Below are 25,067 nucleotides of genomic sequence, written 5' to 3' on the forward strand. Positions count from 1 at the left end.
AGTACCAAATAATCCATTCTTTTAGAAATCTCTTTCATTTTTACTCACCATTATTACATGCAGCTTGCAAAGAGCCCTGTTTGTGGCCTGCTCCCCTGGTTGCCCTCTCTGTGGGCTGGACCCAGGTGCAGACCTGGCCCCAATACTGGGGTACCCGGTGCATTGGGAGCGGCACCCAGAGGCCAATACCCAAAACCCAGTAGCCGGGGCACTGGGAGCGGTACCTGGAGCCTGATACCCAGTACTCGGTGCATTGGGAGCAGTACCCGGAGCCCCATACCCGGTACCCGGTACTCGGTGCATTGGGAGCGGTACCCGGAGCCCCATACCCGGTACCCGGGGCATTGGGAGCGGTACCCGGAGCCCCATACCCAGTACTCGGTGCATTGGGAGCGGTACCCGGAGCCCCATACCCGGTACCCGGGGCATTGGGAGCGGTACCCGGAGCCCCATACCCGGTACCCGGTACCCGGGGCATTGGGAGCGGTACCCGGAGCCCCATACCCGGTACCCGGAGCCCCATACCCGGTACCCAGTACCCGGGGCATTGGGAGCAGTACCCGGAGCCCGAGACCCCATACCCGGTACCCGGTGCATTGGGAGCGGTACCTGGAGCCCCATACCCGGTACCCGGGGCATTGGGAGCAGCACCCGGAGCCCCATACCCGGTACATGGTGCATTGGGAGCGGTACCCGGAGCCCCATAGCCGGTACCCGGGGCATTGGGAGCGGTACCCGGTACCCGGTGCATTGGGAGCGGTACCCGGAGCCCCATACCCGGTACCCGGGGCATTGGGAGTGGTACCTGGAGCCCCATACCCGGTACCCGGGGCATTGGGAGTGGTACCTGGAACCCCATACCCGGTACCCAGTACCCAGGGCATGGGGAGCGGTACCTGGAGCCCCATACCCGGTACCCGGTGCATTGGGAGCGGTACCCGGAGCCCCATACCCGGTACCCGGTACCCGGGGCATTGGGAGCGGTACCCGGAGCCCCATACCCGGTACCCGGTACCCGGGGCATTGGGAGCGGTACCTGGAACCCCATACCCGGTACCCGGTACCCGGTGCATTGGGAGCGGTACCTGGAACCCCATACCCGGTACCCGGTACCCGGTGCATTGGGAGCGGTACCCGGAGCCCCATACCCGGTACCCGGAGCCCCATACCCGGTACCCGGAGCCCCATACCCGGTATCCGGTACCCGGGGCATTGGGAGCGGTACCCGGAGCCCCATACCCGGTACCCGGAGCCCCATACCCGGTACCCGGAGCCCCATACCCGGTATCCGGTACCCGGGGCATTGGGAGCGGCACGCGGTACCCGGCGCGCTGGGCGCGGTGGCGGGGCGCCCCCTGGCGGCCGTGGGCGGCGTTGTGGGCGGGGCGGGCGGCCGTCCCCGGTGGCGGCTGGCACGGCGGGCGCGGGCTCGGGCTCGCCTTTGTGCGGAGCCGGCGCGGAGGGCAGCGCAGGCGGCGGCGGCGGGTCGGGCCGGGCGGGCGGCGCCATGTCGTACCAGGGCAAGAAGAACATCCCGCGCATCACGGTGGGTGCCGCGGGCGGGGCAGGGCGGTGCGGGGGCCGCTGCCGGTGCCGAGCGCCCCGCGGGGCGGGCGGGGAGCGCGGCGCAGGTGCCCGGCGCTGCGGACCGGACCGGGGCGGCGGCGCGCAGACAAAGAGCCGGGGCCCGGGCCGCCGCCCGCGCAGGTGTCCCGGCTCCGCCGGTGAATCCGGGCTGGGCAGAGCCGCGCCCCGGTGTGCTCAGCCCCCGCCGGAGCCTCCGCGGCGGCCGGTGCCCGGCAGCACCCGCTCCCCGGGCACTGCTCGCGTCCCCGCCTGGAGCAGCCCGGCAGCCTCCCGCAGAGCCGCCTCGCCGGGCGGGCGCGGTGACCCCCCCCGGGCGCAGACCGGCCCCCACAAGCCCATCGCGCGGGCGGGCTTCCCTCCGAGCGGGGCCGGGGGGTGCCGGGCGGGGAGCGGGCTCCCGCTGCCGTCCCGCCTGCCCGCGCCGCGGGGCGGCCGTTCCCGGTGCTCGGCGGGGCCCGGAGCGCGGCTCCGGCGCGGGTCCCCGCTGTCCCGGGGCGAGGAGCGGGCGGGCAGCGGGCAGGAGCCGCCGCGGGCGGGGGGTGCGGTCCAGCGAATGCCTCGGCTGGCCCGGGGGCGTTCTGGGGTGCCACCCGCCGCATCCCGAGCCGTTCTCCTGCCTTGCCGCATCAGGTGCAGCGGTCCCGGTCGCTGGCGCAGTATCGCAGGGACCACACCTACCGCCAGCACGGCACGGTCGTGCCACCTCTCCGCGAGAAGAAAGGCTGGCTGACATGTTTCCTTTGAAGGTGCAGGGACCCCACTCGCCGGGGTCCCACCCAGGCCCCTCTGTGCTGACCTCTCTCCAGGGCTTTCGCGCTCCGATCCAGCTTGTGCCTTCCTCTGCAGCTGCTTTCCCCGGGCCCTCTCTAGAGGAGGCTGCGTGGGGCTTTCTTCTCGGAAAGCGTTCAGGTCTTTCATCTTGTTGATGGCTTTTCGCTGGCTTCATGCAGCTCTTGTTTCTCCTCCTGAGGACAGCTTTGGCCCCTTGAAGAAAAAGGAAAAACAAAGCACTTGAGCTTCATTATTCTTTTTAATGGACAGATGTGAACAAAATACTCCCAAAGAAACACAAAGCTCATTAACCACTGTAAAGAGAAATTCCTTTGTCAACCCAGGCTCAGTTGCTTTAATAAGCAATATTACTGCTTTACACATCTCACCTTTTCTGTATCCTTAGACCACCGTGGTGACAACATTGCTGCTTCAGGTGGGATTTCTCCCATTCTCTGGGGCTTTTTCTACAAGGACTGTTATGATACGCCTTTCTGATACATAGGGCTTGTTCCTGCTCCTCTGAGATCCAGCAGGAACTTTCTCACCTCAGTGGTAACAAAATCTCACAAATTGCTTTGTTTCTCCCTATTAAATCCTTTCCTCAGCCTGCTGAGGGTGACAATGCTGCGAGTGAGCGGTGTCTCTGTAGCTGACGTTACAGGTAGCTCTCTCCTCTGACTTCTGCAGCTTGGCGATGACCCTCCGGGACTCGCTTGTCCTGTTCTGCAGCATTATTGTGTCCTGGCTGGGGTAGAGGAGATTGCTCTGGAATTATGGTCAAGTGACCCATATGTCCTGAACCCACGCTTTGAGGCCTGAGGGAAGCAATGAAGTGAAGTCAGGTGTTGGGTGGTCTTCTCTGTTTTAATGGCATGACAGAAAGAAGATCTCAGCTACGGTGTCCTAGAACAAAGCCTCTTCTGTCCCTTTCTGCTGATTGTGTCCCCCTGGGCATTGTTTTTATTGTTTATTTCTCCTTCCTAGATTTCTGCCCCAGAATCTGTTCTTGCCTGTCAGGATACACAGCAGCTTCTGGGGATGGCAGATTGTCAGCTAAGCTGCGCTTGTTAGTAGAGAGATTTTGGGGACTGTGTTGTGCCATTAGGATATAAGATAACTCAGAGACCTTTAAAGCATCTAGAGCGTCAGAGCTGGGGGGAGGTCTGGAATATGAGAGTATACAGAGAATTATAGGAGCCACCTTGTGCTGGTAGGTAACTCACCTACAGATTGCAAAGCTAACAGCATTGAAGCAGTGACGGAGCCCGCAAATGAAGGGAGCAGCGCCTTCCTCGCTCCTGTCACCCAAGCAATAGGCAGGTTTGGCTTTTGTGAAGGATGTTTTGGAAATTTTTGAGAATTGAGAATTTTTACTTCCTGACGGCTATTGTTTGAACTGTCTAGTGTGATTCTGGAGACGCACAAACACTCCCTCCTGGTTCCTCTCGTACCCAACAATGCTGCAGTTGGAATTCGTAGTTAGTTTCCGACAATATCATCTGAAAAAACGTGGTTTGCCTGTTGTATCTGTTTGCAGCAATTTCTGGTCTTTTCTAGGACAGCCATTTTAGTGGAGACACCAGGAGCACGAGTGAGGAGTGCATGCATTTGTGCAAGATAGATTGCTGTGGGTGTTATTCCCAATCTGAATTGGAAAAGCCTGGTCAAAAGCGACGTATAACAGGCAAGACTGTAGCCATTGAAGGAAGATTGGGTAGTATGGGCATATCTGTTGGTTGCAATCTGGAGAAAACATGGGGAGGATAACTTGAGTCTTTTGGCTTTCTCAGTGATTGCTTCATCAGCCTGGTATGGAAGTGTTGCTCTTCACTGTGCCTTAGGTTGTGTACAGTGCATCAGAGACCAGTAAACACGGTATTACTTTCCAGACGTGTGCTGGTGCTGGGATGCCCACCTCGGGAGAATAGTAATTTCAAACCTTGTGTGTCTATTGAGAGACTTACTAGTTCCTTCTCTTTGGTTGTTTGGAGGTATAAGCAAAATACTTCCCCTCCTGCTGTACACAGTATGTTTTCCTGTCCCTGCAGAAAGAGAGGTGGAAGGCTAAAGTGGTGAAGTGCCTTGGCCAGGTTTCACGAAATAACTGTTAACAGAGCTGTTGGCTGAATCAAAATCGCCCAGTCTTTGTGCTTTGGTCACAAAAACCTTTCCTATCCCAGGCAGACTGGAGTTCCCGTATTTTTTCTTGGCGTGAGCCATGCCCGTCCTGTTCAGCCACCCTGTCACAGCCCACGAGCACCATCTCAGTGATGTCTGTGGCACCTCTAAAAACAGTGAGGTCTGCGTGGGGATGGCTAGTGTGTTGTATCAGGTGTGTGTGGGGAGAAAAGCCTCAGTTACTGACCAGACAGATTTTGGTAAACCGGCAGCTGTCAGTATGGCATTTCTTACCATGTCCACAGACCGTGGGGAGTCACTGAGTGTAGCTGGCGGCTGTCTGTCTGTCCCTGTGATTCCAGCCGGGGGTTTTTCCGTGCTGTTGTGTGGTACATTAGTAAGGAGGAGACATCCAGCTACTGATGAAACACCATCGCAATTAGTATCTCCTCTTTTATAAGGGCAAGAGCGGTAAAGCCATACACCTGCTTCCACGCTACCCTAATTATGCCCTTGTGCTTTGTAAACAAGGTGAGCATTATTCTTGGCTGGATTCAGCAGCCTTCTGGAAGCTGCTGCCTCCCTTTCCTTCTGCAGCAGCACTCTGAGAAATGTTAAGAGACCCCCTGATTTTTTGGGATCTCACATGACCAGATGATGTGTAAGAGCATCAGGAGCAGAGTGTGGAATGAGGGAATGGGTAGTGGTTTTGAAAGCTTGATCCCAAACGCTGAGAGACAGGGAGTGTTCAGCAAAAGGGCTGCCCAGCAAGGGTGTTGGGGTCTGGTGATGATGCAGCCGGGTTTTGGCAGAGCTGTGCTGGAAGGATGCTTCCAGGCTCGGCCTTGTGGGACGGCACCTGTGCCTGCAGAAATGGATGCTCATGGAAGGTACCACACGGCCGACAAATGGGCTCTTGCTGGCTACGTGGAGACTTGTTGAGACACAGTCAGTGATGGAGATCAGGCCGGCAAGCCCAGCAGGTCCGTGCTGGCGGTCAGGTAGAGCTGCGTGCAGCCACGGTCTGCATGGCACCTTTCACTCACGCTGCCGCTTCGGCGTGCCGGGCCCTTTGCACGGAGGCTGGCCCCCACTCGCCGTGTGCGGCCAGGGGCTGAGCTGGGCAGCAGAGGCGGACGGGGTTCGGGCCCTGGGCTCGCTCTCCCAGTCCCGCAGCGCTTCTGCCAGGCCGGGAGGAAAGGTGCTCCCTGCGATGCCTCCGCGGCTCCTGGTGCAGGAGGGTTTTTCCATCTGCTAACAATGGCTGATGACACAGCCTGACACTGGCTGGCGGGGAGACGTGGTGGGTGTGGAGACGCACAGATGAGCTCTGGCAGGGGAAACAGTGCATTTATTGTAATCTGAGGCTGCTCTGGCAGCATGTGCTGTAGAAGCCTGTCTATTAAGTCAGACTTGTTCCCTCGTAACTGCTTCATTCTCTTCCTTTCTTCTTCCCCTGCCTCTTAACATCTGGGTGCACTCCTGAACGATGCCAGAGCCTGTGGATGTGGTGCTATTTGGGTTTTACTTTTTACTTTATTATATTTTTTCCTTGTAGTTGGTGGGTAGGTGCCGATGCAGCCCCTCTCTCTCCTGTGGGCGTGGGGGGTGTCTGGCAGCCAGGCTGGGGCGGGCGGTCCCCTGAATGAACGCCTTGTTCGTGCTCCAGCCTTTATGGACCTTACGATTTTATTTGTGTACTAACAGAGTTTGCACTGAGCAGCCCTTCACATCTGCTGCAGAATGACCATTTGTGTTTGCAGGCAGGCATATTTTCTGAGTTCATATTAACAGTTTATTCAGTAATTGTCAAGCACTGCAGTCTCCTATCCCCCATGCTGCCTGTGCCTGTCTCTCTTTGCTTTCTCTTGGCCGATGCACAGGGAGAGGCAGGCCAGCATCAGTATTTGCTGGCGCTCCCGCACTCTAGTGAGAATGAACTCCAGGGCCTTTGGGAAAGCAAGTTGGGGAGGTTTAAAGGGAACAGGCAAGACAAAAAAACCCGGAGGGTCAGTTGTGTTATTGGATCTGGGCAGGTAGACTCTTTTTTTCTCATCATGCAGGCTAGGTATAGCCAAGGAGCATCTGCCAGGGCATAGGGGACTGGTTATGTGGGAAGAACTCTATGTACAGTTGACTGAAATATGAAATGAGAATCTTCTTCCCTGTGTTTCTAACCGTGGCCCTGATTCTCCCATAGCTGACACCTGATACTGTTGCTTGGTAGTTTCTATCTACATTTCTTGTAATCTTACTTAAATACTCATCATTTGCATCCACGGGAGCCATGGCTCAGCTGCTCGACCCCTGTGACTGACAGGGTATAAGCAACTGGCTGTGGTTACACTTTGCTCTTTTAGGGGTTTCTGAATTTGAAATTACAGTAGTATTAGTGAGACGACAATTGGATAGACACAAAAGGAAGGACAAGTGCCCTGTGCGGGGGCAGGAGGAAAATCAGTGGCTCAGCAACGCCTTCTGTTTGTGCTTGGGGTCCTCAGCCCCAAAGCCAAGCATCGCCTGGCGTGTGCCCATGGGGAGAGATGCAGCACAGGCTGAGAGCTGGCCCGAGGACCTGGGACTCCTGGGTCAACGCACGCCCGGCTGTTCTCCTGCCTCGGCTGTAGCTGAGGTAAAGAGCTGCAAGTGAGAGGTGGTAATGGACCCACAAATCACTAGTCCAGGCCAGTATCTTCGTGTGCTGTTTGTGATCTGTTAAAGCTAGCTGTTTAAAGGAGCTACGTGCAGAGGTCTGTGACCAGCAACATGCCCTTGCTTCCAGACCCCCCCTTAGACAGCAAAGTTCCGCCAGATCTGTGCACTGATGTGTTAGCTTAGGTCAGGGGAGAAGGGGAGCAGACCCTGGGTCTGCTTGTCGGGGAGGACAGGGGGTGGGACAGGAACAGGGGAACAACTCAGCCGTGCGCTTTTCCTAGTGGGAGGCGAGGCTCCTGATGGCAGTAAGCTGTGCTGAGCGGGGAAAGAAAATCCCTGTTGCTGGGACTCAGGTTGCTGGTCATCAGTAGAGCCGTGGGATGGCCCTTGCCCTGGGAAGCGAGGGGAGACCGTGGCTCTTCCCCCTGCACCAGCGCTGAGCAGCAGCCGGCGTTGAGCGCGCCGCGCGTTCTGATCCTTTCCCCACCCAGTTTCTTTGTCTCGACTGTGTGTGGATGAGATTGCTGTAAAAACGCACACCGGAGCTTTGGCTGCTGCAAGCTGCAGGGACACAGGGGGATTCTCTCACATCCTTCTGTTGCCAGGGAGGAAGCTGCAAATTCCCACCACTGTGGTGATACTTCCAGAAATCACCCCAGGGGCAACGGATGAAGAACAAACCCAGTTCCTTGTAGAAGAATAAATTGTGCAAGAGCTTCACAGGGTGAGCCTGGCGTGTCAGCCCTGCTGAAGGCTCCGGTCAGCTGTGGTCCAGGCTGGGACTGTGGGAGAGGGGTGTACTCACATGCCAAAACCTGGGCTGTGGGCATGGGGGTGGGGAGCAGAGAGGAAAGTAAGGGGTTGCTGGAGGCATTTTAAACAGTGAGGAAGACTGCATGTTCTCTGGAACAGCACAATCAGCTTATGCCACCAAATACGTGTGCGAGATCGGGCTGTTTGCCCCTGTACTGCCTGCAGCTGGTGTTCGGACTTGTGCAGGTGGAGGTAGAAGAGCAGGACCTCACCCTTCCCAGTCCCTCAGGACAGGGTCTGTTCCCCACAGGACAGCATTCGTTTTCTCCCATCAGTGTATGCTGGGTTTCCCAGGTCCAAAAGCATGAATATGGGAAGAGCATAAGAGCAGTTCTGGTCCGGGTGCTCCTCCATTGTCAGGCTGTGCTCCTTCGGAGAAAGCTGCGGGCCACTTGTGTCAGTGAAGGAGAACAGAGGAGGTGGTAAATGCTGAGACGGGAATGGACTTCACTGGCGCCTGGGTTTTGCATAGACCTGTGATGTTGTGAAACACCTCAGGAGGACTACCCCGAGCATTGTAGGGGAGGGACAGATTCCAATAGCAGATGCATCATCTTCAGGGCTGCCTGTCCTGTTGGTGGTCTTTGCAAGGTGGCAGGAGATGTGAGAGATGTAAATTGTCTTCTCTAATGCAACGTATTTCACATGGTATTTAGGTAAGATTTAAGGATATGCCCTTAGTAACAAACTTGCTGTAAATACTGGTGTGTGGCTTGTGCTGCCTGCAGATTTATGTGCATAATGACCTGGTGTAGGAAGCTTTTGACTTCTGCCTGTATATTTTATGGAAGCATATTTCCTGTGTCCCCAGTGCCTCTTCTTTGTAGTCATTCTGCCTCAGTGGTGTTTCTGGTAGCACCAGTTCCATTCAGAAACAGCCCTACGAGTATGATTTTTTTCAGCCCTTGCTCTTGTCCTGTTGTTTCAAGTGTTGGTACGATGTGAACTCTCTGCCGTATCGGCTGTTGGGGTGAGGTGTCTGATGCGGTTGCAGAGCACCCAGCAGGCTCTGTACTGGCCGCTGAGAAGTGCGTGTGTTGCCTGCTGCTGACAACTGCTGTCTTCTTCCCTTCACAGAGTGATCGTCTCCTTATTAAAGGAGGGAGAATAGTCAACGATGACCAGTCATTCTATGCTGACATTTACATGGAGGATGGCCTCATAAAGTAAGTATGGGACTTGTGTAGCGTATTGTCTCCATCTCCCCTTAAATCAGCTTCAGGTTGGATGGTTATTGGCTGTTTGTGGATGTAGTCTGTTCCCAACTTGCCAGCCAGTAAAACTTGATAGTCCGCTCCGGTTAGAGGCTCACACACTGCAGTGTGTGTGAACACATACGTGATTGCCTGATGTGTTTACGTAGTAACTCCAGTTACTGAATTGCAGTTGGGCTGGTGACTTCGTGACACAGCGTCCATTGTACAACAAAGCTGTATCTAATTGCACCAGGAACGAGATTTATCTTTGACTCCTGTTTTGCCCTGCGTTAACAGTATTAGCATGAATGACCCTACACAAGATCCCATTTGTTAGCACTGACAAGGACAGTGCTGTGCTGCAGGTCATCTGCATCCTTGGGATTTTCAGGAATTGCAGGCAAACCTCTGATCTCCCCAGCTTTTTTGTGTGTGTTTCAGAGGTGCTGTAAAAACTCCATTGTTTAAAGGCTGCAGTTCAAACGTGGCAAATGCATTGCATTGGGACCAGCTCCAAGCTGGGTGAAGTGAAAGAACTGTGATAGTTCATAGCAGAGGGACTTGAAAAGGCATTGCTTGCTCTATGGGAAGAGGAAAATGTCCATGTTTCCCAGGATGGTATATTTTAAAAATCCAGCAGCGGAGAAATACTTCAAGAAGTGGAACCGTATTTTTATGAGGCTGTTTTTAGCTCGTGGACAAGAGCATTTGTGATTGGCTGGGACTTGCACCCAGGCAGGGATCAGAGCCAGCTTCAGGTCTTGCTGTGGCGCAGACTTTCTGGGTATCCTTGGGCAAATCACTTAGCCTTGTCTGCAGCCTGGAGGTCACAGAATTTCATTGCCTTGGAAGTGAAATGCTCTTGCAAGTGAACTCTGGGAAGAATACAGTGAGCAGTTGAATTCCTTTGGTGATAGATTCGTCTCAATAAAAATGGTGGAAAGAGCTGCTGGTTTATTGCTGTGAGGACACTGGAGCAAGCAGTTCTGTCCACAGAACTTTTGTTATTCTAAGGAAAAGAACCCCGCAAAGTCACTAAGGTTGAATGAAGTGCAAAAATGGAATTTGCTCCGCATTCACTTCCCAGTGTGCCAAGGACATCAGAAGTTTTCCACTAAACCAAACTTGTCTTTTATCTTGATTTATCAGGGAAGACTGAGGAAGGCTTGGTGAAAATAGGATTTCTGAAAGAGGAGATTTGAAGGCTGAGTGCTGCATATGGACAGATAAAGGGATTGAGGGGGCGGGGGGCTGAGTGAAGGGATTCCTAAGGTTCAGGTGACCTGGCCTGCAGGAGGGCTGGGTATAGCTAGGGAGGAGAATGTTGTGTGCTAGAACAGCCCAAACTCCAGAGGACTGTAGTGGTATTATAGGTTAGGAGTAGATGCATACTGGAACTTGTAGGTTTCCTGTTTTCAGAAGATATTTTTAGGTACTTGGGATTTTAGCTGCCTTCACTACAGCATGGCCCTGCTGATAGCAAAGATGTCCTTCAGGAGTGTGAAGGAGACAACGTGAGACGAGAGGTCCTGGGGAGGGGAGGACAGGACTGTCTGCGCTCCTGGGGAAGAGTGAGCCCGGTGCTTCCAGGCTGTGCCACGAGTCCGGCCGGGCTGCAGCCAGCCATGCCATGCACTTTGTGAGCTCCTCCCCAGCTCCCTGGAGGGAGGCTTCCCTTTACCCCCAGGACTTTGTGCTGTGAGCAGCATTACAAGTCCCTGACGAGCCCTGAGCTGGCCTAGCAGCTGTGGCATTACGCTGGGAAATCATCTTTCTCTGTAAGCCTCAGACTTCAGCCTTACTTAAGGTGGGCAGAAGGACGGGGGAGAGGAGAGATTAGGGGTGCGGCTTACTGGAAGCAGGGCTGATGTCGGGTCTTGTGAGCGTGCACCCTGGGTGAACAGGTAGGACTGCTACGCTGGAAACGCTTGCAGGAGCCTGACTTGTGAGTCTGGGTGGTATGAAGTGTCCTAGGCAGCTTCTCAGCATACACTGCAGAGATTTGCGTGCCCATCAGACCATACTCCCCAGCTACCCCAACCCAGTGCCTGCCCCAGACAGCAGATGCCATCATAGACACCACTAGAGCGGTCGGACAGATGGTGGCCACCCCTGGACTATGCAAATCATAGGTTTACCCGAGCTGGACAATCCCGCATTTTGCTGCAGTGAGGAGGTTTCACTCTGCTGGCTCCTGCAAGCCCAGGTGTGGGAGCGGGAAGCAGTGGGGCATTTCTGCCGTCGGCAGAGTTGACCTGGCTGCTCCCTAGCCGAACTGTTCATTGATTATGTTGTGGCTGGTTTTCCTTTGTGGGTGGCTCACCATCTTGGTATGATCTCATCAGGCAGATTGGAGACAATCTGATTGTCCCTGGAGGGGTCAAAACCATAGAAGCCAACGGGAAGATGGTGATCCCTGGAGGAATTGATGTCCACACTCGCCTGCAGATGCCATACAAGGGGATGACAGCTGTGGATGATTTCTTCCAAGGAACGAAAGCGGCCCTGGCTGGTGGCACCACCATGATCAGTGAGTGCAGCAGGCGGGTCCTGTACATGACAGCACCCCGCACTCTTGGAACACTGCCCAGTTATTTCTTTTTGTCTTTGCTTTTCTCAGTCTTCTGTGTTTTAAAGGTCCGTGACGGTGTGCTCATCTTTTCAGTGATCTCTGTTAATGCAGTCTAGAGAGTGAGGATTGGGATGAATCTTTGGGATCCTTAATAACAATGAGGTGGTTGGACAGGAGATTTGCATAGGACCCCTTGCAGAGCCTGTGTTCTGCAGTTCTTCATTGTCTGCAGCCACTGGTGCCCCTGGGACCCTCAAAAAGGAGCAATGGCGTAACTTTTTTTCCCTGTTAGATAAAAATAGGGCAGCATGATGCTCAGATGATTCTGAGCAGAGGAACAGAGTAATGTCCTGGCATCCCGCACCGCTCGGAAGTAAACAGTGCTAACAAAAATGGAAAGGGAGTTCGGAGGTCCTTCCCTGGAGAAGGCCACGGTTGTGCGCTGGTTTGAGGTCCAGGTTTCACTGCTGTGCAGTGGTCACAGCTGAGTGTACTGCAGGGTTTCTTGGGATGCAGGAGCAACTGTTGATCCTTCCAGTAAAGGGCTGGGTTTCTTGCCCTCCCCCAACCAGTTCTCCTTGTCCCGTGGGCCAAAAAAATAAGTTGTGTGAAATGGGCTGTGGTGGGGCATGGGGATTACATGGTGGGCAATAAAAGGTGCATTAGTATTGCAGCGTGGGAGGAGGCTATGTGTTAATGGGGTGGAAGGGGGGTGAGGAGGCACGAGGCCCTTCAGCTTTCAGCTGATTTCTCAGCAGCAGCCTGTAAAAGCCCCTGGTCCTGTGCCAGAGGCCATTAAGCAAAGGCTCTGTGTGCTTCCCTGACGATAAATGCACTTGGAGGAGCCCAGGCTCGTCCTGGAGGTGATGGGGACCTCTTCGGAGCTGCCCTGAAGCTGCTGAGGAGAGGAGCCAGGGATCGTGGAGATGCCTGGCAGCGTGCAGGGCTGCGGTGGGGTGGCCCGGGCAGGGACCCTTGCCCACCCCTCACCCCCGCTGTGCCTCTGCAGTGGACCACGTGGTGCCGGACCCCGAGTCCAGCCTGGTGGAGGCGTTGGAGCGGTGGCGGGAGTGGGCCGACGGGAAGGCCTGCTGCGACTACGCACTGCACGTGGACATCCCCCGCTGGAGCGACCGCGTCCGGCAGGAGCTGCACACCATGGTCCAAGAGAAAGGTTTGCTCCCCGCCACCTTGGCGAGCCGTGTCCCCTTGCCGCGGGGTGGTCCTGGTGACCGTGCTGTCATCTGTCCTCTCGGGTGCCGGCTGGGATCCTGCATGGCCACGAGCCGGAGTTATGCTGTGCGGATGAGCTGGCGGGGAAGGCAGCCCAGGGCAGGGAGCCTGACCAGGACCCTCGGGGAGGGAGAGCCCCCAGCTCACCCCTCTCTCCTCTGCCCCTAGGAGTTAACTCCTTCATGGTGTACATGGCCTACAAGGATTTGTACCAGATGTCGAACACCGAGGTGAGACTGCCTTTGCTGCTTTGGTTGTGTCGATACGAGGGGCGGCGGGGGACGGCAGCCATGCTGGGTGCAGCCCGGCCTCCCTGTGCCCACCATGGCTGCCGTCCCCCCTGCTGCCCTTGGCCGGGCCTTGCCGCTACTCTCCTCTGCGTGGGCCAGCCAGGCTCCCGTGCTGCAGGTGGAGAGCATCCGCCGGCGGCCGCAGCCTTCGGCACGGCCACAGCTGGTCCCGGCGCGCACACACCAAGCCCTGCCGCTGCCACGGCCTTCGGCTGAAGGACTGTGCGGGATGCCGAGTCCGTGCACAGGCCAAGGCAGTCTGTCTGCTCGGTAATCATTTTTTCTTGTCTCTCTTTTAGCTGTACGAGATATTCAGCTGCTTGGCAGAGCTGGGTGCCATAGCTCAAGTTCATGCTGAAAATGGGGATATAATTGCCCAGGTAACTAACTTCTCTTCTGGTATACAGGGACTGAAAATCCATCCCAGGCAGGTTTGGGGTGCAGCATTAACAAAATGACTCTAAAGCTGCATGGACATCTTTTGAAAGGTGACCTCTCTGCTGCTCAGCAACATTATCAAATTTGCCAGGGTTTTCTGCTGTGAATGTAAGGTGCATAAGTGATCTGAAATAGTGAGTTAGTGATTACCTAAATGGAAGAGAGTGGGCCAGCAAGTACGGTATGTTCACTCCAACTGCAGGTCTTTTTCGGTGTTGAGAGGCAGAGACCTTTGCCTTGCACGTAATCAGCTAAGAGAGTTAAAGTGTATTGAAAAGTGCTGCAGCAAGAGAGGAATTTTCTCCCTGCTGTAAGCCAGCAGCCGGCTAATGGAGCTGGATTTGCACAGGAAATGTTACGAGGGATGTGGTTTGGTGTTCAAGTGGGTAGGCTGTATTGGCCCGCTGTGTTGTAATTGGTGCTGGATGAGAGAAAGTCCAAACGTTTTGATTTTCGTTAAGACAGAGAAAACATTGCTCAGTTACGCTCTGCAACTAATTGTTTTTTCCTGTCTCTCTCATTCTTGGGAGTTGAAGGACTATGAACTAAGAGGTCATTCTTTGATTGTCCTCTCAGACTAGAAGAATCAGTTTTTCTTTGGACTTTGTAGAGCTGCAAGTGCACAATTGGATGGCTCTTTCACATGAAAACAAAGAGTGATCAGAGGAAATGTCTCGGCTAGAGTTTATCTCTGCTTCAGCACCAGCCTAACCACAAAATACCCAAAACCTATTAGTTGCTAGCACTTCACAGCCCTGGGAATTGCTTCCGTCTGTCAGGACTGATTGAAACATCACAGGCTGCTGTGGGGCTCAGCGTGTTGTTAGCATGGAGATGTGATGCTTGTGGTCATCTGCTGGTGGTGGTTCCCAGGAAGCAGGCAGAGGATTTGTCCTCTCCATTCCCCACTTCAGTCCATTTTAATTTCAGTGGTCCTGGCAACTGTGTGTTTCTCCAGAGTTTGGCCAACATAGGAGAGGAGATTGCAGGGAAGAGATGTGATGCATGGTCTGAACAGAAATAGGATGTAAGCAGAGCTCCAGACTTCAGACTCTGACGTGCTGTAGGTGGTGAGAGAGTGCTTCATGGTGGGTGAAGGGTAAGACGTGAGAAGAGTATTGTCAAGTCTTTGCTTGGCACTTTCACAGCGGCAGAGGTGGTGGAGGAGGTAACACGCAGCACTTACCTGCTGTGCAGCCTTATCCTTTGATATGCTCTTCCAACAGCTGTGAACACATCTGTTACCGTGGCTGGAGTTACACAGTCCTGATGCAGATTGGTGGCATTATTTAATGCCCATAATGTACTCAGTACTCTACAAGACACAAGAAAAAGTGCATAAAACTGCATGTGTACAGGCCTACTGTTACTGCTGCTGTGCATCTACTACACGTCCCACGACACCTCTTGGAGAAATGTTGCCTGCTGTGCAGCTGCCCGTGGTTTCTGCAAGTCAAGGGCAGGTGTTGGGTGGGAGCAAACGTGCATTGCCACAGGCAGTGACAACACATGGATAAAGGTGTGAGGGTCAGAAGGATGCCCGAGTGCCTTGGTCAGGGCAGACCATAAAATCCCTCTGCATGTTTCCTTTGACCTCTGTCAGAGGGAGACATTTGAAATGAGGGAATACAAGAGAAATTTCTAGGGTACAAACAGGAGGTAGGCAGGTTGGTGCATGTGGTGCACACACACATGCACAATTATCCATGGTCCTTATTTATAACAGCAAAATACTTGGGATAATGTTAATACAGGAACCAGCACCCCACACCACCAACTTCTATAGAAGTTGCTACAGCACAGGATTTAGCACTTGCTAACATCCAAATGATTAAATAACAGCACTGGGGAACCAGGAATAACCTTGGGAGGAGGATATTTTTATTGACTTGAATGATTATTTTCTCAGTAGTTTCTACTCGGACTACTTGCTTTTCGGAAGGGAAGCCACGGAGGGCCACATCAAGTGCTGTTCATGGAGCTGGGGAGTTTTGTACCCTTTTTTTGCCCATGCTGTGCTTGTTTCATCGAAGAGGTTTCAGTTGGTGTCCGTGCTCCCTCCAAGTACTCCCATTTCCCCATCCTCCCTCTTTCTCTCTCAAACCCCTCGAGGGTACAGCAGCCTCTCACCGTGCACAGTGGTCCCACAGGACACAGGGGTGGTGGCAGTCCTGAGGGAGGGGCTCAACACAGGAGGGATCTGCTTTTCTGTGTGGTTGATAGTTTCACGGTCTTGTAACGTCCCTCTGTCCTTTCGATGTCCTAGGAACAAACCAGGATGTTGGAGATGGGAATAACTGGCCCCGAGGGCCACGTGCTGAGCAGACCTGAGGAGGTAAGATGCCAAGGACGGTACCAGCCTTGCTGCACTGAAGAACTTTCCCCACAAGTCACAGTAGGGCTGAGTGTATGTAGTGGGGCCAAGGAAGCATCGGGGGTGTGTGTGCGTGCACGCGCACGCATCTATGGGTATCCGTTTATACAGGCAATACTGTCTTGTTCATCATCAGCTCAGGAAAGAGCAAGGTGTGCGTTTGTGACAAACATTTTTCAGTGTTGCTTAAATCTCCTGGCAGAGACAAGGGCTTCTGAGACCCCCAGAGATTAATCAACCAACAAAAAGATCTGTATGGCTGTAGCAACATTTGAGGATGGTTTGGGGGCATTTGTCTTGTAGGTGACTCTAAGAGGCCTGAGAAGAATCAAATGGCACGTTTTAGTTCCTCTGAAAATTCACTGTTCATGTCTGTCTGAGTGCAGACAGATTCCAGCCTCTTCCTGCTTAATCTCTACTTAGAGTCTAAAGTGCGTTTCAAAATCAGGTGGACAAAGCCATTGGTGGAAGGAGTGGGAGGGAAGGAGAGGGGGAATGTCCTGATTACCAATCATTGTCAAGACACTAATTAGATTACTTCTAATTTTAGCTCACAGGGTATTTTTCTGTTTGGTCCATTAATCTGAGTTGAGTCTAATTTTAGATAGGTTTTCTTGAGATAGCTCCCTGCTGAGAGGTGCTTTCAACTTTGCAGCACATGAAAGAGGAAAACAATAGGAATTTGGTACAATAGCAAAGCTGAGCAGGGGAGCACAGGGACAGATTTGTATTTCAGGGTCTGCTGGAAGTAAAATCAGTTGGCTTAAATTGAAAGTGTAAGAAGTTGACTGTATTATGGTTGGTAACAACATATATAGCCTAGTGTAATACAGTGCTTATTCTCTTTGAAGGATGAGACTGTAATGCATTTTCCTGTACAGGGAAGAGACTCAATGTCAAATACAGTAGATCAGAGTCCCTCTGTGTGTAAACTGCCATTTATTTTTATGGCTCTAGACCCGTTGCCACTAGTTGGCAAGCTAACCTGCAATTATGGGATGCTGTGGTTGTATCAGGATTTGAGAGCTGTCCTATTATCATAAGACAGCACTGCGGTTCTTCTCATCCAAAGTCAGTAAAACATTGTTGAGTGTTTCATCTTGAAATGCCATTAAAGCATCAGGCAACTGAGAACAGTGCAAGAAGGCTCTAGATGCTGTTTGTTCAGCCAAATCCAGATCTCGTTGCCTTTGAAAATAAGCAGTGTCTCTCTTCCAGAACATCCTCTACCTGCAAAAACATTAGGTAGAGCACAAATAACCCTGCTACCCGCCCCTAAAGCCTACAGGGTGATGGCAAAGCATTGGGAAGGTGGTCCATAGCTCTGTGGGTCTGCTCTGTCCCAGAGGGACCTCAGTGGGGGTTAAGACATGCTCTTCTATCAGGTGATGGTGGTGATTTGGTAGGGCAGGATGGTGCTGCTCCAGATATTGTAACCTGCTGTGAAGGGCATTCAGTGATGGCCCTGTTCACTCCTGTCCACATGTTCCACCCCATCAACTACTCAAGTCCATAAGTGTGCTGATAAAGATATTTTTTTTGTTTAAATTTCTGTTTAAAGAGTCTTTAAGCAGAAGGGAGAAACTTCTTTTCACTGTGCAGCAAATAGGCCTGCAGAAGTATGAGGTGTACGGGGGCATGTGCGTCTGGGTGCAGTGGTCTGCTTCTCCTGCTGCTGGGAGAGCTAAGCTTGTACAGCCAGCTGCCTGACCCGCAGGCAGTTCTGCATTCCCTGCAGCTGGCAGTCCTGGCCTCCCCCGGTACCTAGCTGATTGGTACATTGTCTTTTTAAGGCTTCTGTTTTGAACTTTCTCATGCCGAAGCTTGAAGCCAAACTGTAGAGCAAACACTTGGAGAAACTCAGGGGTTGAGCTCAGGCTGAACACGGGCTGATGTAATAGTCCAAAGATATCTCGTGATGGAAATCCACCCTCTGCTAACAGCAGGACAGTGAAATACTGGTCCGGTGTCAGCAGGCTGAGACAAGCAGCAGCTGCATGGCAGGACAGCCAGACCCTGATGTGAAGAGCCTGCCAGCACATAGCTCGTTGCACCCCAGCCACAGGCAGGGTGACGTTTGGTTAAACCAAACGCAGCCACAGGAGAGCCTGGAGCAGAAAGGGGCAGACCTTTCGCTGTCTGGCATCAGCCTGTGAGCCGTGCTGTCAGGCACAGGCAGCAGTCCCTGGGCTTCTCTGGCTGTTGGGAGAGTTGGAACCAGGCAGTGGAAAAAACAGCAGATGCAGCTCTGCGCTGGCCCCCGAGCATGGTCCAGACAGCGCTCCCCTGCCAAGCATCGCGTGGCTGTATCCCGCGGGTTGGGCTGGGCCCCAGGCTTCCCCCTGAAGCTTCCCCCTCAGGTCTCCATGACGAACCTGCCCTCGGGGAGTCCAGGGAGGAGCGAGGGCACAGGGTGTCAGTAGCAATCCATGGTGTGCCAAGAGGAGCTGGGGCCCTTCCCTGCCCACCCAGTGCTCCTCTGCAGCCGTGTGCCATTTTCTCTTCCAGCTGGAAGCAGAAGCTGTCTTCCGGGCCATCACTATTGCCAGCCAGACCAACTGTCCTCTCTACGTGACTAAAGTGATGAGCAAAAGTGCTGCTGACCTCATCTCACAAGCCAGAAAAAAAGGTGAGTGGCAGCTGCTGCTGCGCACAGCCTTGCTGTTGCGGCTGGGATCCTGGACAGCTGGATCAGGTGGTCCCCGTGTCCTCATGGTTGTTTTGCCAAGACCACCACTGTGCCTTGAGAGCAGTCCAGTGCTTCCCCTTCTGCTGGGGAACGGTTAGTTCAGGGATTTACCTGACTCGTGAAGGGCACAGGGACACTGCACCAGGCCACAGGGAGCCGCCTCCCGTTGTCACATTAGGTAACATCAACATGGGCTCGCAGGTAGGAGCAGTGCTTTAAACACCAAAGTTTGTCTGCAGCGGTGCAGGGCGCTCTGTGAGGAGACTCGTCCAATCCACGTGCAAGCGATTTGAGCTGCTGCACATGGCCCTGGCCTCCCTCGGGGGTGCCTGGGTGCCTTTTCAGGTGGCTGGGGGGCTCCATTTGTCGCTGGTGGTGGAGCACAGGGACTCCCCAAATGCACAGGACATGTCACAGCTGTGTTCAGTGAGCTGTGTGCCCCCAACCCGAGAGCCAGTGAACAAGGAGCCTGGTGGGCAGCTCTTCCCCTCTGCCAGACCCCGGGTGCCTGGAGTGGCAGCTGCCTGCTCATGTCCCTTGCTCCTGCTGCTAGCAGGAAAAGTAGGAAAGACACGTGCGTGCATGTGCACACACACACGCACACACACACGTACACGTAGGTACTTCTCTACAATTTGAAAGACAGCGTTCCATGTCCAGCCCAGGTTTCCGTCTGGAAACAGCCCTGCTGGACCTTTCTTCTGTGCCGCACAGCCAGCTTGCAGAGCAGCACATGCGCAGTCTGGGGGGAGCTGGGATCCTCTACAAGCAGGACTGTAGGATGGTGCTGGTCCACAGACCGGACTGGGTGACCGGTGGGTACCTGTGGTTAGCCGAGCTGCACCAATCCCAGCTCAGGCACGGGGACTGCTGGTCAGCTCTGAGACATGGCTGTCACTCTTGGGCTGAAAGTCAGCAGGGTGAAATGCCCCCTGCCACAGTGCAGGGGCACCAGTGCTTGCAGGAGGGTCTGGAGTGGACCGGGGGCCTTGGTTCCCACGAGGGCAGCCGGGGCAGGGCGGGTTAGGAAGCAGCCATCTGCCAGAGCAGGAGGCCGGGTTGCCAGTGTTGTTCATTCTCTGTGGTATCTTCTGGGGAACACAGCTCTGCGGCCATGCCTTGCCACGCTGTGCTCCCACCAGGCTTGCTGCACCAGCAGGACCCGTGCCCTTGAGCGGGAGGGCCCTACAGTGATGGTGGGCAGGGCTCGCCTCTGACACCGATGTGGGCTTTGCTGTCCCTCCTGCCTGCCCCAGCACCTGAGATTCAAGCAGGCAGCATGGGACAGCTCAACATGGGTCTGGGTGCCCTCTGGGTACGGCAGGCTGTTGGTAGTGCTGTGGAACAGAGAATGCCTCCAGGCTCCACCAAAACTCTGTCCTTTCTGTCCCTCTTTCCAGGCAATGTGGTGTTTGGTGAGCCGATCACAGCCAGTCTTGGGACCGACGGGACACACTACTGGAGCAAGAACTGGGCCAAGGCTGCAGCATTTGTGGTCTCTCCACCTCTGAGCCCAGACCCAACAACCCCTGACTACATCAACTCCCTCCTGGCCAGGTGAGCGACAGCTCTCCTGGGTGATGCTGCTAGTGGGAAGAGGCAGACTCTGGCCTCGGATAGGGAAGGAAGAGGTTAGGGAGTGCCTGGGCAGCATAGACATTAGTCCAACCTGAACCACTTCACTGTAGGTAATTAATGAGCTGACTGATGAAATGGCTGTGGTGGCTTATGCCTGAGAGTGGAGGGAGGACAGGAGAGGCACCATAAGCTTAACATCAGTAATGAGAAAAATACCAGAGTGAGTAGTCATGAACCATTTTAAATGCCCTGAAGAAGGCAGAGGAATGAGGAGCAGCTAGCACAGACTTGTCAACGAAAGCATTCACCAAGCTGGAGAAGCCCTTCTGTGCGTGTGGGGCGGGGGAACGGCTGCCTGCATTGCGATGGTGCAGGAGAAGGTAGAGGGGTTACAGGTGTCGCAAGCCGGTGGGGGCCCACCGGTCGAATGCAAAGCAGACGTTTTCTCTTGCCCGTACAGGTGAGCAGTAGTGCAGCCTGCAGAGTGCACGAGGCCTTTAAGGGCAGCTTGCACGCATCTGACAGGGATGGTAGGTCATTTTTTCACCCTGAAGGCAAGGGGGTGGGGAAGGGATTTGTTGAAAATAGAGAGCAAACAATAAAAGCACTTCAGCAATTTGCTTTGACCTTTCACAGTTATACTCCATCCTCTCACTGGCAAGGCACGCGCAGCAGCTAGGGACGCAGAGCTCATTGCTGGCCCTGTCCACGCGCCACGTGTGAATTGCACGCCCCTCTCACCCTGTGTTTGCACGCTGAACTGTGTGTGTGGTGGCTGGTCTGTGTTAGCCAGGAATGGCTGACACTGAGGGGGTTGTAAATGGAAATGACCTTTGAGGTAATGCTGGAAACATCTCTGACTAGATGTGCAAGGGATGACTGGTCAGTAAGAAGTCTCAGCAGAGGGGCATGTTAGGATAAACCTGGGTTGTGTCAGGGTGGAGATGCCATGGCTGGCCTAAGAGAGATGCTGGTGCATTTGGGGTCTGAATACGCAGCTCACCCTGGATTTTGCTGTGGTCAATGAGCAAGATGTGCCTCTGCTCAGTCTGGATGTATGAAATAGGTGTAGGTCTTAGGGACTGGCAGAGAAAAAGTGAGCCCAGCTCCTGAACTGGCTTTCTAATCCTTCCCTTCCACTTCAGATTTACCCCAAACTCAAAGAAGTGGGTCTGTCCTGACACCTTTCCCATGCCATTTTCTGCGAGGCTTCAGCAGGAGGAGAGGCTGCGAGGCTCCAGCTGGGCTGGATGGCTTGTTTTCTTCCACCAGGACAAATCTGGTGGAGATTAGGAAGCATGTTGTGTCGTCAGCCTGGATCTCTGGCTGCGCAGTCAGTCAGACATATGGCAGAAATTACTAGAGGGAGATGGAGATTACCAGTGGATTAGGGCTGATTCGCAGCCCCAAGCAGAGCCGTTGTGTCCGCACCATCCTGGGTTCAGGCGCAGCCGGTCTGGGAGCCTGGTGCTCGAGGCCACTTGCTTCGCAAGGGCAGCGCTGGAGCAGCCTGTGTTGGTCTGCTTCCTTTGCCCGGCAGCGATGGCTTTCCAACTGCTGCCTGTCCCCTGCTCCCTGAGGACCCAGCAGCAGCTAGGTGACTTCTAGAGAGTCACGGGCAGCTCCTCACCCTGCCCTGCCTGTCGGCAGCTCGCTGGCTCTGCCCATTCCTGTCCTCAGCCATCGTTGTCAGGAAGGGGATGGGGCAGGGCATCTCATCTGACTGGTATCCCTTTCTGGGCAGAGGGAGTCTGGATGACAGTGTTGGGCAGCAGTCACTGTAGAGCGCTGCACTGAAGGTTTTCTGGGTCTCCTGGAGAGAGCTGCTTCTGGGGAGTCCTGGCTCTGTTCATCCCACTGTCAGATTTACATGTGGCCATGGGGGCATTTGCTTTTGTAGCAGTGATGTGGCAGAAATGCTGTAGCTTGGGCCAGAGGCTGCAGCTTGGGCCAACCCGCACTTGCAAGCGCACCACCTCGGTCTGCGCTGCCGGCTGTTTCTGCTGCAGCTTGTGCTGCAAGTGTCCACCTGGGGCTGAGAGGAGCCTTCGGTGAGCTCCTGCCAGATGAAACGTCTCAGGCCAGAGCCCTGGAGCCGGGCTGAGGTGCTCAGCTCCCTGCGGAAGGTTGGCAGTGCGAGCAGCGGGCAGCCCACAGGCTCAGCCCCCCATAAGCCCACTGCTGCACCCGCATCCCCTCTCCCAGACAGGAGTGACGCCTGCCCACAGCAGGCTTCCCGAGGGGCGGGGGAGGTCTGTGCCTGCCCCTCAGGGTGCACAAGCTGGCAGTACACAACGAAAGGGCCGGCTGGAGGGGACAGAAACAGGGGTGCAGAGTAAAACAGAGCTGAGCTGGGGGCTGCCCATGCCCAGGGAAGATCCATGTCCCTTGTGTCCTTGCTGTTGTCTGACCGCAAAATGGCTTTTGTTACTGCCACCCCGCAGCGGTGACCTGCAGGTTTCGGGAAGTGCCCACTGTACGTTCAGCACCGCACAGAAAGCAATTGGAAAAGACAACTTCACGGCCATCCCAGAAGGGACCAACGGCATAGAGGAACGGATGTCTGTCATCTGGGACAAGGCAGTGGTAGGTGTCACACCAGGGAGAGGACAGAGCGGGCAGGGTTGGCGGGCACCTCAGACACTGTTCTTGCTGCCGCAGAGCTGGGCACCCAGCTGCCCGTCTCCTCTCTGGCCTTGAGAGTCAACACAAGCCAGAGCGGGAGAGGCAGCTGTCGTGGGTTCAGGGTGAACAGCCAGGAGCTGTGACTGTGCCCCCAGTTTTCGGTCTGTCTGGCACCAATAGTAAGATCAGCCGCAGCAGTCCGGGCCCAGCCAGCCGGTGGCCTGTGTGGGAGTGAGCCTGGTGCTTCCTGGGGCTCTTACTCTCCCTTTCCCCAAAAGAGCACTTAGTTCTCTTCATGTCTGATCAGGCCACAGGAAAGATGGATGAAAACCAGTTTGTGGCAGTGACGAGCACTAATGCTGCAAAAATCTTCAACCTGTACCCACGGAAAGGGAGAATAGCAGTGGGCTCGGACAGCGATCTGGTTATATGGGATCCTGATGCAGTGAAGATCGTCACGGCAAAAACCCATCAATCCGTAAGCCCTCGTCTGTGGGAATGCTGGAGGGTGGGCTGCGAGTAGCACTGTATAAAGGCTGCCTGGCTGCTGGGAGCTTGGCGCTGCCCTGCCATGCTGGCTCTGAGGCGGAGGGACTGAGTCCAGGCTGCAGGCGATGCCAGCTGTGACTGTGGGGTGGGATGTCTGAGCCCTGGGCTCTGCACACAGGGCTTTTCTCACCTGACCGTGTTGCTACTCTTCTGAGCCTGGCCCACACAGGTGTAAGGACACGCATTTCTCCTTATCTGGGTTCTCTCACATACAAGTTTTTCCTGGCTTTGCCAGCATGCTTTGGTCATGCCTTACGTCAAGTCTAGGTCCTGCCCTCCTCTGTTGTTGGAGTCCTTGCTGACACAGAGCGCTGAAGCAGCAGGTCGTGGTTCATGTTGGGAACTCTGATGGGTTCTTAGTGTGATGGACTAGTGAACTAAAGGAGGCCTCTGGGACGCAAGGCTGTTACTGGTGTCCTCTCCCTGGTGACTGCAGCAGTGAGGTGTGGGAACTAAACAGCCCTGAGTGGGCAGGCAGCGCTCATGTCCCTCCTGACTGTCATCCCCTGGTTGCTGCAGGCAGCTGAATACAACATCTTTGAAGGGATGGAGCTACGTGGTGCCCCGCTGGTTGTCATATGCCAGGGGAAGATCATGCTGGAGGATGGCAACCTGCATGTGACCCAGGGGACTGGACGCTTCCTGCCCAGCAGTCCTTTCCCTGACTATGTCTACAAGCGCATCAAAGCCAGGAGGAAGGTGAGGAGACAGGGATGCCAGGAGATAGAGTTGGGACACTGTTAGCCCAAATTGCCCTTTTCCCTAATAACTGATTGGTTTTCCTCTGGTCTTCTCACTGGACCGTGGAAACAGTGCTGCAAACTGGTGTACTTTGAACTACAGTTGGGATAGCTAACCCTTGGGTAGAGAGCTTTGACCTTGGTGTTGATGGTGTGCCACCACTGGAGGCAGATGCTCGGCTGGCTCAACAGTGGGCGATGCTTGCCCTTGTTGCTGTCCTGCTGCAGCAGGAGTCTGGAGGGAAGCGCTGAGTTAAAAACAAGGAGACTGGGCAAAATGGCCTTCTCCTTCCCCATCCACACGACATAAACCCGCGCTGAGGGATTGCCGGTTGCACCAGGCTCTGCACACTTTGCAGGGCAGAAGTGAAGGGAGGCCATCACACAGGAGGTGGGTGGTGGGGCTGCGCCAGGCCTCATGCTGCAGGGAGGTTTCGGGCATGCAGGATGGAGGGGCACGGGGCTGGCAGTGTGAATTGCCTCTGCAGTGGGACTGGGGAGCCAAGGACCGCTGGAGTGTGGCTCTGCCATGGCAGGATGCTCCCCGGGGGCAGAGAAGTGTCACTGTCCTCTTCTCTCCGGTGACAGATGGCAGAGATGCATGCCGTGCCCCGGGGCATGTATGACGGACCCGTGTTTGACCTGACCACCACCCCCAAGGGGGGCACCCCTGCGGGGTCGACCAGGGGGTCCCCCACACGGCAGACACCCCCCGTCAGGAACCTCCATCAGTCTGGATTCAGCCTGTCAGGTGAACACACATGGTGGCTGGGCTGGGAGAGTGCAGAGCTGTCCCTGCCCCTGGCCTGGGGCAGGGGGCACCTGGGAGATGGCCT

General features: G+C 54.7%; 1 protein-coding gene across 2 annotated transcripts in view; it reads left to right on the forward strand.

Moving 5' to 3' along the window:
- The window catches only part of DPYSL3 (dihydropyrimidinase like 3), a 39,746-nt gene that overhangs the window by 13,602 nt on the left and 1,077 nt on the right, over positions 1–25,067 (forward strand). Inside the window, exons 1-13 of one of the 2 annotated variants that reach the window (XM_054842061.1) lie at positions 1,439–1,546; positions 9,025–9,113; positions 11,489–11,673; positions 12,725–12,889; positions 13,117–13,178; positions 13,538–13,618; positions 15,943–16,011; positions 18,559–18,679; positions 20,140–20,296; positions 22,762–22,903; positions 23,250–23,420; positions 24,011–24,190; positions 24,820–24,982. In XM_054842061.1, the coding sequence (XP_054698036.1) occupies positions 1,508–1,546; positions 9,025–9,113; positions 11,489–11,673; positions 12,725–12,889; positions 13,117–13,178; positions 13,538–13,618; positions 15,943–16,011; positions 18,559–18,679; positions 20,140–20,296; positions 22,762–22,903; positions 23,250–23,420; positions 24,011–24,190; positions 24,820–24,982 (1,624 nt within the window). In that variant the 5' untranslated portion in view covers positions 1,439–1,507. Of the gene's footprint in view, positions 1–1,438; positions 1,547–9,024; positions 9,114–11,488; positions 11,674–12,724; positions 12,890–13,116; positions 13,179–13,537; positions 13,619–15,942; positions 16,012–18,558; positions 18,680–20,139; positions 20,297–22,761; positions 22,904–23,249; positions 23,421–24,010; positions 24,191–24,819; positions 24,983–25,067 lie in introns of those variants that run through there. The other variant, XM_054842060.1, reaches the window with a different exon arrangement.

This window comes from Grus americana, chromosome 14 (assembly GCF_028858705.1).
Source record: "Grus americana isolate bGruAme1 chromosome 14, bGruAme1.mat, whole genome shotgun sequence".
NCBI lineage: Eukaryota > Metazoa > Chordata > Aves > Gruiformes > Gruidae > Grus > Grus americana.